The sequence below is a fragment of the Colobus angolensis genome, unplaced genomic scaffold (genome assembly GCF_000951035.1).
Source record: "Colobus angolensis palliatus isolate OR3802 unplaced genomic scaffold, Cang.pa_1.0 Scaffold386, whole genome shotgun sequence".
NCBI lineage: Eukaryota > Metazoa > Chordata > Mammalia > Primates > Cercopithecidae > Colobus > Colobus angolensis.
The window spans coordinates 803,943-817,237 of NW_012117221.1; the positions used below are offsets into that span (position 1 = coordinate 803,943).

Sequence of the window (13,295 nt, forward strand, 5' to 3'; positions counted from 1 at the left end):
TCTTCTTTTTGGCAGTCTGGGGTACAAATATATCTTCCTTGATGTCTTTCCTGTATGAAACCATATCCGTTCTTATGTTGAACCATTTTACTATTACCAAAACCTTAGTTGCGATGACCTGCTTGTCCCCGCCGGCAGGTGCCGCTGATGTGAAGCCGCCTGGGCCACCGCTTCCTGCGCCGCTGCCCGTAGTGCCTGGCGTTGTGTCACCGGCGCTGAGGGCGGGGACGGCGGGCGGCTGCTGGGTCTCGGCCTTGCTGCTGAAGGTTGCGGTGATGGTAACTGGGGCCGGCTGCGACAGCTGCGGCTCCTCCCGGGGTGTGATGGTAACTAGCGCCGGCGGCGGCGGTGGGGGCTGCTCAGGGATCTCTGGGGTCCGCTCTCCGCTCCCGCTACTGATCGAACTCTTGGCTCTCTTGAAAAGTTAGTGTGGCCGGGCGCGGTGGCTCACCCCTGTAATCCCAGCACTTTGGGAGGCCGAGGCGGGTGGATTGCCTGAGGTCAGGAGTTTGAGACCAGCCTGACCAACATGGTGAAACCACGTCTCTACTAAAAAAAAAGAAAAAAAAAAAAATTAGCTGGGCGTAGTAGCTTGCGCCTGTAATCCCAGCTACTTGGGAGGCTGAGGCACTCGGGAGGCTGAGGCAGGAGAATCGCTTGAACCCGGGAGGCCGAGGTTACAGTGAGCCAAGATGGCGCCACTGCACTCCAGCCTGGACGACAAGAACGAGATTCCGTCTCCAAAAAAAAAAAGGTTAGTGTGCAGTAGTTTTGGACATGCTGAAATGACTAAAATTGAGACTGAGAAAAATAAATGTATTAATCGTGGATCATAGCTCTTTTTCTAAACCTTTTTTTGGATTGCATTTTGCTCTAATAAAAAACAAGCTTACTTGAAGAAGTATTTGTTCAAAGACAGGTCTTTATGAGTAATCTTTGGAGGAAGATGAAGTGGGTTAATTTTACTTTAAAAGCTCTGTGGGATGCCAAAGCTGGTAGGATGTGCGAAAAGATGGGCTTATGGTATTTTAAAAATCAATTTGAAAAGAGTTGTGATTCGTATTTCTCATCCCAGTTAATATTCCTGAGTTTGAATTTTGTGAAAGATCGTTACAACGACTTAACTGAAACAGGATCAGGCAGGTATTTCAAATTCTGGTACATTCTTTATGATCATTCACTGGCTGGCAGACTCCACATGTCGTTTCACTGGGTCCAGGAACCTCCCTGCTGTTTTCAGCCTCCCCTAAAAAAATTCAGTGTAAAATATAGACTTGATCCAGTCATGTTCCTGCTTAAAAATCCTTACTAGCTCTCCCACTTCTCCCAGAATAAATAAAGTCCAAAGACATTCCAGGCTTGCAAGAGCTGATAGTCAGTTGATCTGGTAAGCTTATTTTCTGGTTTTTACACATCCTTTTTTTTTTCTTTTTTTTGAGACAGAATTTCCCTCTGTCGCTCAGGCTGGAGTGTAATCGCGTGATCTCAGCTCATTGCAGCCTCCGCCTCCAGGTTCAAGTGATTCTGGCGCCTTAACCTCCTGAGTAGCTGGGACTATAGGCGCATGCCACCAAACCCAGCTAATTTTTGGATTTTTAGTAGAGACGGGGTTTCACCATGTTGGCCAGGCTGGTCTTGAACTCCTGGCCTCAAGTGATCTGCTTGCCTCGGCCTCTCAGACTGCTGAGATTACAGGTATGAGCCACCACACCTGGACACACATCCTCTACTTCCTCTTTTTCTTTCTTTCTCTTTTTAAAATTAAGGTGAAATTCAATAACATAGAATTAACCACTTAAACAAGCAATTTGTGACGTTTAGTACATTTACAATGTTGTGCAACTGATACTTGGGAGATACTGCAACTATCTAGTTGCAGAGCACTTTCACCACCCCAGAAGGAAACGCTGTACCATGAAGCAGTCACTCCACATTCTCTACTCCCTTAGCCCCTGGCAACCACCAATCTGCTTTCTGTCTCTATGGATTTGCCTATTCTGGATATTTCATATACATGGAGTAATAATAATATTTGACCTTTTGTCTGGCTTCTTTCACTTAACATAATGTTTTCAAGGTTCATCCACATGGTCACATTTATGAGAACTTCATTCCTTTTTATGGCTGAGTAATATTCTGTTGTATGGATATATCATACAACTTGTTTATCCATCCATCCATTCATGGACATTGGGTTGTTTTTACATTTTGGCCATTGTGAATGGTGTATGCATATCCATGTACACCGATCTTCAATCCTTTTGGGTATAAACCTGCAAATGGAGTTACGGGGTTGCACAGTAATTCTGTTTCACATTTTGAAGAACTATCAAACCATTTCCCCTCCTTTCTCTTGTGTTCCAATAATACAGTACATTCAAGACAATTTTTGTCAAAGCACAATGATGCGATGTCTTTAATTATAACAGGCTGTATATGTAGCCAAGGGCAAGGACTGTGTCATTTGTGAATCTCCAGTACCTGGCACACGGCTGCACAAAGGTGCTCAATAAATGTTTGTGGGATTGGATGGGTTACAGACAGCTTTATCCTTAGGGAAGATATGGTGTATGTAAGGCTTTGAATATGAGAAGAGCTAAGTGTGGGTAGGGGTAGGTAAGGCAGAAAAGACCTTGCCAACTCCTTTGAACAAAGGGAAAGGAAAAAGGTATGATAGAACTAGTTCCCCTTAGACCTGGCTTCTCTTGCTGGCTTGCCTTTGATGAACTTATTGTAAATCTCTGGGAAGTTAAATTCCCCTCTGTCAATGAGAAGATTGAATATTTTAGTGATATTCAATTTTTTTGTTTGCTTTAAGTTGTGGAAATATTCCCTGCCCCTCCCTTCCGCCCAACCCCAATATGAAGTCACAAATGAAAGCCCAGTGTGGTTGGGGTGTGCGTTTGAGGGAAGGGAAGAGTGCAGGGCAGGGCATGGACCTGGCTCAACACCCTTCCTCTTTGTAGCCCCAAGGACCTTGGCAGGACTCCAAGACTCCAAGGTCCTGGCATTTTCTGAGCCCCCATCAATAGCCTACAAAGCTTCCGTTCTAAAAAGATTAAGAAAGCATTAACAAACACAAGTACATATTATTGTGCAAAAAAGTATTTTTCCAAGTAGTAGAGGGGTCCTTGAGGATTTACATAGCAACTTAAACAAGTAAAGAACCAAAAGGTCTTTCTAAAAAAATTATAGTGAGTAGTACCCTTGGTTAAAAAGGGAGTTTCCAACCCCCTCCTCAACTCCTTACACTTAAAAAGAAAAGATGTAGGGCAGATTACTTGAACAGAATTGTCAAACATTTTTATTTTCCTAGCTGAAAGGATTCCTGCACCATGAGAGCATTTCCTCTGAAAATGTCCTGCTCTAAACCAAAGCTGAACATGTGAGTGGGCAGGTCGAGTCTTGTCTATATATTCCAGGTTTCCTTTTCTTTCTTTCTGTCTGCCTGGCTCTCTCTCTCCTGGTGAAATGACTTGGAATTACGACATCTACACTCTACTCTCACGTTGTCTTTTCTTTCTAGTTCTTTGCTTCTGAATTAATCTGAAAGATTAGGGCTTAGCCGAGTCCTCCAGATAACTTCCTGACATTCCAATTGTGTTGGCAAGACTTACTGGTCCCTCAACAATGATCATTGCTGACACTTGACTTCCTTTGGTCCTGTTCAATTCTTTATTTCCACTGAAGCTCATTTGTAGGCAGCACTTCTGCCCGAACTTCAAAATCTTCTATTTGTTCAGGTTGAGAGAAGTTATTCAGGCAGTGAGAGCGAGAGATGGTTTACACAGATGTCTGAATGAGCCAAAACCACGTTGTTCTTATCATTAGCATTCCCACTTGCTGTCATAGAAGTGTAGTTTAAGCCATGATAACCACAAACATTATTCATATTCTACCATTAGCCCTGTCATTCACTTTTTGTGAGACTTCCTGAAATTCCAGAATTTCTCCTAAAAGGGAGTTCCTATGCAATGGCTGCCTCTTTTTGTATTAGAGCCATGTTATAAACATAGAAAGGAATTTCAATTTTAATATAATATTCCTCTGATTTTCCTTCCTTAATGTTGGCTTTCACTTCAAAATGGGCAGAAATGTAAGCACTGTAATATTTTCATCATTTCTTTAAATGCAGTTTTTGAAAGGAACTTACAGTTTTCCGGAGGATGCCCACAGGATAATCCCTCTTGCTCCACCATGATGCCGTTGGACTACTGGAGAATTGAATACTGTAATCCTTTACATAGCACTTAAAAAATGATTTAGAAAAGCTAAAGTCTGCCTTGGAAACCTCAGAACTTGTCTCAGAAATCTTGCCTCAATTGGCTTCCAAAGTGTAATGTAACATGATTATTTTCCTTTGGGGAAACCTGTGAAACAGGTCTTGGAGCTCCATTTAATGTGTCAGAGTTTTAATTGATTCTTTGCCGTGTCTGTTCACCTCATAATAGCAGCGCTAAGCGCAGGACGTGTTTTACAGGAATAGTCACCCCGAGCTTAGCTTGTTGTCACATAGCAGGCAGACAATTTCACAATGAAAATAAATCTGTTTCATGTCCCGAGAATTTCTTCCTAAAGAAGTGTTCTTTGCTGATGTTGAGAGTGTGATCATTGATATCCACCAGTTAACACTGATGTGATGTGGTTCCAGGGAAAACGTTGCTGCTCCTTGCCAGTTCTAGAAAAACAGTTTGGTTGACAAGAGGGGTACCATGGAACTCTGACCCTTGAGTTCATTTACTTTTCTCTTGCTTCTTGGACCGCAAGATAGGAGTGATTCCCATGCCCTTATTATAATCTCATATAAAGTACCTTCATATATGTTATCTTACTTGAACCTCATGATAACATTGTAAGGAGGTCAGATCAGGTATCATTATCCCCACTTTACAAACCAAAAAACTGAAGTTCCAAGAAATTTGTAACCTACTCAAGGAACCACAGATAATAAGTGGCCAAGAAAGGACTAAAAAGTAGATGCGCTTTTTCGTAATTACCATTTTCCTTGGAGAGCAGCCGAGACTGCTCCACCAAGAGCTTGCTGCAGCAGAATCTCCCTACCCACATTCATTCATTCATTCATTCATTCATTCATTCATTCATTCAACAAACACTTGTAGTGAGTATGAATTTTGGGGTTCAGAATTCAGATCTGTAAAACCAAGTTAGTTTTCTCTCTCTCTCTCTTTCTCTCTCTCTCTGTCTCTTTCTTTCTAGATGGAGTCTCATTCTATCACCTAGGCTGGAGTGCAGCGGCGCTATCTCAGCTCACTGCAATCTCCGCCTCCTGGGTTCAAGTGATTCTCCTGCCTCAGCCTCCTGAGTAGCTGGGACTACAGGTGCACACCACCACACCCGGCTAATTTTTGTTTTTTTTTAGTAGGGACGGGGTTTCACCGTATTGGCCAGGCTGGTCTCGAACTCCTAACCTTGTGATCCACCTGCCTCGGCCTCCCAAAGTGCTGATTACAGGCATGAGCCACTGTACCTGGTCATATTTTTCTGTAACTTTAAACCCTTTCTTGGGCATTCATTCCTCCTGATGGCAGAAACTTAGTCAACTCCAGGTTTTCTCATGCAGCTTAGGGATCTGCCCCTCTTCCCTTTCCCCCCAGGTTTGTGTATAAGTTCAAGCCATTGAGTATGTGTGTGTTTGTGTGAGAGAGAAAGAGTGAGACAGAGACAGAGACAGACGCAGAGAACATCTGTTAATGACTCGTAATGTCCCAAATTTATTTGCCTAGCATGTTTCAGATTCCTATCGGGTGGGGGTACACAGAGATGAGCAGCAACATCCCTTCCTTAAAATGTTCAGTCTAGTGAGAGAATAAGAGAAAGGAGAGTTTGGCCTTACAGTGGGATGAAGGCTAAGAGAGATCCCATGATCAAAACCAGTGCAGTAGGGCTTGGCTGATTAAAAGATGTGTAAGGTGACACTTGTACCTTCCTCAAAGATCTAAGCAAAGACTATATGATTCTACAATTTCCCTATTACCCAAGCTATTTGGTGTTCACAACATTGGGTAACTGATCAGAGCTCAGATTCAACTGGAAAGCCAAAAGAAACTTAATAATAAAACAATTATAATTTTGTATCTATGATCTCATTGGACCTTCTCTACCTCTGTGAGAGCTAAAAGGGTTATTCCTCTGTGGCCTATACAAAATTAGCATTACTCAGTGGCCTCTTCTAGGCACTATTGCATGCTGAGAAATGGCAATCTGGCATTGCAAAATAATTTGAACTTTTACTTGTGTCTCTTAAAAAAGGACTGAAGAGAGTATATCATTACATAAACTCTCTCCTCTTTCTTCTTTTATCTTCTCTTTCCTTTCTCCTCCCCTTCCCTTCCTATTTGTTCTGTCTCTCATCTATCAACCATCCATTCATCCAGTCAACTATCTCACACCCAGCTTCTCTTTCCCCAGTCCAAACTCACAGTCCAAATCTTTCAAGCTAACTTGGTTTTAAATAAATAAACATTCCTGTTTCAGTTTCCTCTAACATTCTTTTTTCTTTTTCTTTCTTTTCTTCTTTTTTTTTCTTTTTTCTTTTCTCTTTTTTTTTTTTTTGAGACAGAATCTCACTCTGTCATCCAGCCTGGAGTGCAGTGGCACTATCTCGGCTCACTGCAACCTCTGCCTCTCAGGTTCAAGTCATTCTCCTGCCTCAGCCTCCTGAGTAGCTGAGATTACAGGTGCCCACCATCACACCCAGCTAATTTTTGTATTTTTAGTAGAGATGGGATTTCACCATGTTGACCAGGTTGGTCTCGAACTCCTGACCTCAGGTGATCTGCCTGCCTCAGCCTCCCAAAGTGCTGGGATTACAGGCGTAAGCCACTGCTCCCAGCTCTTCTTTTTCTTCTCCTTCTCCTTCCCCTTTCCCTTTCCTTTCCCCAAGGAAAGACAGAACTTTCCTTGGTGGATGGAGAAGGAGAAGATGTATGACTACCGTGTTTGCAAGTGTATCATTTTAGTCTCTCTCCAATCATTTTACAGATGGGAAAAGTGAGGCCCAGAGAATAAAATAAACTGCCCAAAGTCACACAGCTGGTAAGTGACAGGACTGTGATTTAAATCTAGATCTCTGACACAAAGTTCTGTTCTTTCTACTCACAAGTGGAGTACATTCCTGGTTTCTACATAATTCAAACAAGAGGAAAATTCACATAACTGATTTTTCCCCAGCCTAAATCAGTAAAGGAGAAGTCAGTTAATGAAAAAAATACATAAAGCCTGACATGAGAACCATGATTTTGGTTCTTGGTTTGGAGAAGGTGATGGCCACCTGCTGCCAGAAACGAGGCATGAACCAAGAGAGGCAGTGAGATGAAGGGAGCTGAGGGCATTGGATTTCTTGTTTTGATTCGTTTGTGTTTTTTTCTTTTTCTTTTTCTTTTTTTTTTTGAGACAGGGTCTGGCTCTGTTGCCCAGGCTGGAGTGCGGTGGTGCGATCTTGGCTCACTGCAACTTCTGCCTCCCAGTTTCAAGTGATTCTCATGCCTTGGCCTCCCAAGTAGTTGGGATTACAGGCATGCACTACCACACCTGGCTAATTTTTGTATTTTTAGTACACTGTGTTGGCCAGCCTGGCCTTGAACTCCTGACCTCAGGTGATCCACCCGCTTTGGCCTCCCAAAGTGCTGGGATTACAGGTGTGAACTACTGCACCTGGCCTGTTTTTACTTTTTAGATTCAGGGGGTACATGTGTAGGTTTGTTACCTGGATATATTGTATGATGCTGAGGTTTGGACTTCTAATGATTCAGGTAGTGAACATAGTACCCAATAGGTAGGTTTTCAACCTTTCCTCCCCTCCCCTTCCCTTTTTTGGAATCCCCATGTTTATTGTTTCCATCTTTGTGCTTGAGTGTACCCAAAGGGCATTGAGTTTTAACAGTACTGGAATCATGGGTCCCAATAGTCTAGCGAGTTAAGTGTTCCAAGCCAGGGGGAAACTTGAGAGATCTGAGTTACTGATGAAGAAAAACGTGTCTATACCTGTCAAGCAGTGAGAATAGAAAGCCCCCAGGACTATTTTCTGATTTCAAAATAATAGATAGACCTTATTAACTGTTGAAATACAAAAGTGTATGGCAGAAAGTAAACAGCTCCTCTAATACCCCAACCCACGTACCAATGAAGGTCATAAGAAATCTTCCATATTTTTTTGCCTGTACAAATACAGATACTTCTGGACTTACAATGGGGGTATGTCCCAGTAAACCCATCGTGAGTTGAAAATGCATAAGTTGAAAATGCGTTTAATACACCTAACCTACTGAGCATCATAGCTTAGCCTAGCCTAACATAAACATGCTCAGGACACTTACATAGCCTATAGTTGGGCAAAATCATTTATGACATGGTTTGGATCTGCTTCCCTGCCCAAATTGCATGTCAAATTGTAATCCCCAATGTTGGAGTTGGGGCCTGATAGGAAGTGATTGGATCACGGAGCTAAGTTCTCATGAATGGTTTAGCACCATCCCCCCTTGGTGTTGTATATTGAGAGAGTTCTTGTGAGATCTGGTTGTTTAAAAGTGAGTGGCACTTTCCCCTCTCTCTCTTCCTGCTGCTCCGGCCATGTGACATGCAGGCTCCACTTTTGCCTTCCGCCATGATTGTAAGTTTCCTGATGCTTCCCTGGAAGCTGAGCAGATGCCAGCATCATGCTTCCTCTACAGCCTGTGGAACCAACAGCCAATTAAAACTCTTTTCTTTATATATTACTCAATCTCAGGTATGTCTTCATAGCAATGCAAGAATGGCCCAATGCAGTCTGGTAACACAATTCATGGTTGAGAATCTGTTGTTTACCCTGGTGATTGCATGCCTGATTGGGAGCTGTGGCTTGCTGCCGCTGCCTTGCCTTGTGAGAAAATATGCTGCATATTGCTAGCCTGAAAAGAGATCAAAATTGCAAATTTAAAGGATGGTTTCTCCTAAATGCATATTGCTTTCACGTTATTGTGAAGTTGAAAATCTTAAGTCAATCACTGGAAGTCAGTAACCATCTGTACTAATATGGTAGTAGAATAGTAGAATATTATTCACAATTTGTCTGAATTCAACTCTTTTAAATTTGTTAACTTTTATTCCATGGCCTAGAATATCAACTATCTTGTTGAATGTTCCATGTGAACTGAAAAACAATGTATATTCTTCTGTTGTTGGGTGGCATGTTCTAAAAATGTCAATCAGATTAAGTTGATTGAGGCCGGGCTTGGTGGCTCACGCTTGTAATCCCAACATTGGGAGGCCAAGGTGGGTGGATCACTTGAGGCTAGGAGTTTGAGACCAGCCTGGCCAACGTGGTGAAACCCCATCTCTACAAAAAATACAAAAATTAGCTGGGCATGGTGGTAGACACCTGTAATCCCAGCTACTCAGGAGGCTGAGGCAGGAGAATTGCTTGAACCTGGGAGACAGAGGTTACAGTGGGCCGAAGTCTCACCACTGCACTCCAGCCTGGGTGACAGAGTGAGACTTTGTCTCAAAAAAAAAAAAAAAAAAAAATTAACTGGTTTGAGAGTGTTCAGTCTTACCACATCCTTACCAATTTTCTGTGCTTATTCTATCAATTTCTGAGAGGGAAATGTGGAACCCTCCAAGTAGGATTGTAGATTCATCTATTTCTCCTTTCCATTCTATTATTATTTTTTTGCTTCATGTATTTTCAGGATCTGTTTTAAGTACATGTGCTTTTAGGATTGTGGTGTCTTCCTTTTCCTGGTTAAAGTGACCCATTGACACTTTTATTATTATGTAATGTCCCTCCTTTATACCTGGTAATATTCTTTGTTCTGATGTCTACTCTATCTGATGTTAGCATAGCCATATTAGCTGTTTTTTTGTTGTTTGTTTGTTTGTTTTTGTTTTTTGTTTTTTGAGACAGCGTCTTGCTCTCTTGCTCAGGCTGGAGTGCAGTGGTGTGATCACAGCTCACTAAAGCCTTGGCCTCCTGGGCTCAAGTGATTTGCATAACAGACCTGGGGAAAAATCTAGTGAAGACAGAACCATTCTTTGCATGCTGGGCATGAGGGGTAGGGTGATGGGGAGGAAGAGGGGAGGAAGAGGTGTGCACCACTATGCCTGGCTCATTTTTAAATCTTTTGTAGACACAGGGTCTCACTACATTTTCCAGCCTGGTCTCAAACTGCTGGCTTCAAGAGATTCTCCCACCTCAGCCTCCCAAAGTGCTGGGATTACAGGTGTGAGCCACTGTGCCCAGCCAGCTTTGTTTTGATTACTGTTCTGGTATATGTTTTCCTATTCTTTTACTTTTGACCTATCTATATCTCTATGTTTAATTTTTTTTTCTTTTCTAGGTGCTGTGGTGTGTGCCTATAATCCCACCTACTTGGAAGGCAGAGGCAGGAGGATCCTTTGAGCCCTGGAGCTCAAGGCTAGCCTGAGCAAAATAGCAAGATTTGGTCTCTAAAAAATAAATAATTTAAGTCGGTTTCTTATAGACAGTACAGAGTAGGTTCTTTTTAAAAAATCCAGTCTGACGACCTCTATTTTTTTTTTTTTTTGAGAAGGAGTCTTGCTCTTGTCTCCCAGGCTGGAATGCAGTGGTGCAATCTCCTCTCACTGCAAGCTCTGCCTCCTGAGTTCAAGTGATTCTCCTGCTTCAGCCTCCCTAGTAGCTGGGATTACAGGCTCATGCCATCATGCCTGGCTAATTTTTGTATTTTTGGTAGAGACAGGGTTTCACCATGTTGGCCAGGCTGGTCTTGAATTTCTGACCTCAGGTGATCTCCCTGCCTCAGCCTCCCAAAGTGCTGGGATTACAGGTGTGAGCCACCATGCCCCATGACCTGTTTTTTTTTTTTTTTTGAGATGGCGTTTCGCTCTGTCACCCAAACTGGAGTGCAGTGGCCGGATCTCAGCTCACTGCAAGCTCTGCCTCCCAGATTTATGCCATTCTCCTGCCTCAGCCTCCCGAGTAGCTGGAACTACAGGCACCCGCCACCTCGCCCAGCTAGTTTTTTGTATTTTTTAGTAGAGACGGGGTTTCACCATATTAGCCAGGATGGTCTTGATCTCCTGACCTCGTGATCCGCCCCTCTTGGCCTCCCAAAGTGCTGGGATTGCTGTGTTTAGACCATTTACATTTAGTATGATTATTGGTATTTTTGGATTTAGGTCTGCTGTTTTATTACTTATTTTCTGTTTGCTCTTCTAGTTTTTTGCACTGGGGTTCCCCTTTTCCTGCCCCCCCCCTTTTTGGATTATTTAAGTTGACTTAGTATTTTATTTCAATTTATCAATTGACTTTCTGGCTATATATTTTTTGTATCTCATTTGTTTCTTTACTTACTTATTTTTTAGCATTTGCTCTAGGGAGTATAGCGTACATACCTAAACTTTTACAGTATATTTAGAATTAGTATTTTACTACTTTAAGTAAAATGTAGAAACCTTACAATCAATAGTTCTCTTTACCCTTCTCCTTTTATTTTATAGGTATCATATTTATTACATCTGCATATGTCAAAAACCCCACCAGACAATCCTATAATTTTTGCTTTCAATGGTCATGCATACTTTAAAAGATTAAGAGGAAAAAATAGTATTTTACATATCTTTATTTTTACCTTGTTTGTTGCTTTTCATTAATTCCTGAAGTTCAAGTTTCCCACTAGTATTATTTCCCTTTAACCTGAAGAATTTCCTATAGCAAATGTTTTAAAGTCTATATGCTGATGATAACTTATTTTAGATTTCTTTCATCTGAGAATGTCTTTATTTCAATTTAATTCCTTTAAGATATTTTCACTGGAGGCCAGGCACGTTGGCTCATACCTGTCATCCCAGCACTTTGTGAGGCCAAGGTGGGAGGATCTCCTAAGCCCAGTAATTAAAGACCAGCCTGGACAACATAGTGAGACCCCAATTCCACAAAAGAGTAAAAAGTTAGCCAGGTGTGGTGGTACACACATGTAGTTCAAGCTACTTGGGAGGCTTAGGCAGGAGGATAGGTTGAGCCCAGGAGTTTGAGGCTACCATGAGCTGTGATTGCCGCTGTACTCCAGCCTGGGTGACAGAGTGAGACTCTGTCTCAAAAAAAGAAAAAAAGAGATTTTTCACTGGATATGCAATTTTTGGTTGAAAATTATTTTCTTTTAGCACTTTAAAGATGTTAATGTAGTCACTGTAGTTTGTAATGAGAAATCAATAGTCATTTGAATCATTGTTCTTCTAGAAGTAATTTATTTTTTTCTCTAGACTCTTATTAAGATTTTATAATATATATATTTTCATTGGTACAGTAAGTCTTCACAATGTTTTCTTGGAAGTAGTTACTTATAGTGACTTTAAGCAAAATGACATATGACAACATTAATTTTACCATAGGCTAATTGAAATAAGTGAGTTAAATTCCTTTGGTATATTTCTGATCACAAAAGCATGATCAAACTTCCAAATAAAGGTCAAAACATTTCTAACATTAAACCCTGAAGTAAGTGTGAGCTATACATACATTTAAGAAAGATTAAGTAAAGGGGCTGGGCATGATGACTCGTGCCTATAACCCAGCACTTTGGGAGGCCAAAGTGAGAGGATTACTTGAGTCGAGAAGTTTGAGACTAGCCTGGGCAATATAGTGAGACATCTCTATTAAAAACTAAAAAAAATTTTGCTGGGTGTGGTGGCACACGCCTGTAGTCCCAGGTACTCAGGAGGCTGAGGTGAGAAGATTGCTTGAACCCAAGAGGTCGAGGCTACAGTGAGCTGTGATTGTGCCACTGCATTCCAGCCTGGGTGACAGAACAAGACCCTGTCTCAAAACAAAAAACAAACAAACGAACAAACACACAAGTAAGATACTTATTTACCCAATTATTCCAGCTCAGGGTTGCATGTGGTTGGAAATAAACCTGGCAGCTCAGGGTGCAAGGTGGGAGCTGACCCCAGATGGGGTGCCATTCCACTGGAGGGTATATTCATACACACCCACATTCACTCATACTGAGACTATTTAGATATGCCAGTTAACCTAATATGGACAGCTTTGGGATGTGGGAGGAAACTGGAGTACTGGATCAAAAAACCCTGCAGATATGGGGAAAATGTGTAGATTCCACACAGACAGTGGTCCCACCTGGAAATTCATTTTTTTTCTTTTCAACTTTATGACAAAATGACACTAAATGAAACATTATTTGAGGATGAACTGTATTTAGAAGTTTTATTATGACGTGTCTGGGCATAGTTTTCTTTGAACTTATCTTGTTTGGAATTTACTGAGTTTCTTAAATCCGTAAATTTATTTTTTTCAAGAA

General features: G+C 41.7%; 2 protein-coding genes across 2 annotated transcripts in view; one reads left to right on the forward strand and one right to left on the reverse strand.

Moving 5' to 3' along the window:
- PTPN3 (protein tyrosine phosphatase, non-receptor type 3) overlaps positions 1-4,273 on the reverse strand; it is a 160,812-nt gene extending 156,539 nt beyond the window's left edge. The window contains exon 1 of the mRNA XM_011954591.1: positions 4,154-4,273. Within this exon, the coding sequence (XP_011809981.1) occupies positions 4,154-4,199 (46 nt within the window). The 5' untranslated portion in view covers positions 4,200-4,273. The remainder of the gene's footprint in view (positions 1-4,153) is intronic.
- PALM2 (paralemmin 2) overlaps positions 1-13,295 on the forward strand; it is a 476,431-nt gene that overhangs the window by 34,396 nt on the left and 428,740 nt on the right. The gene's annotated exons all lie outside the window — the stretch shown is intronic.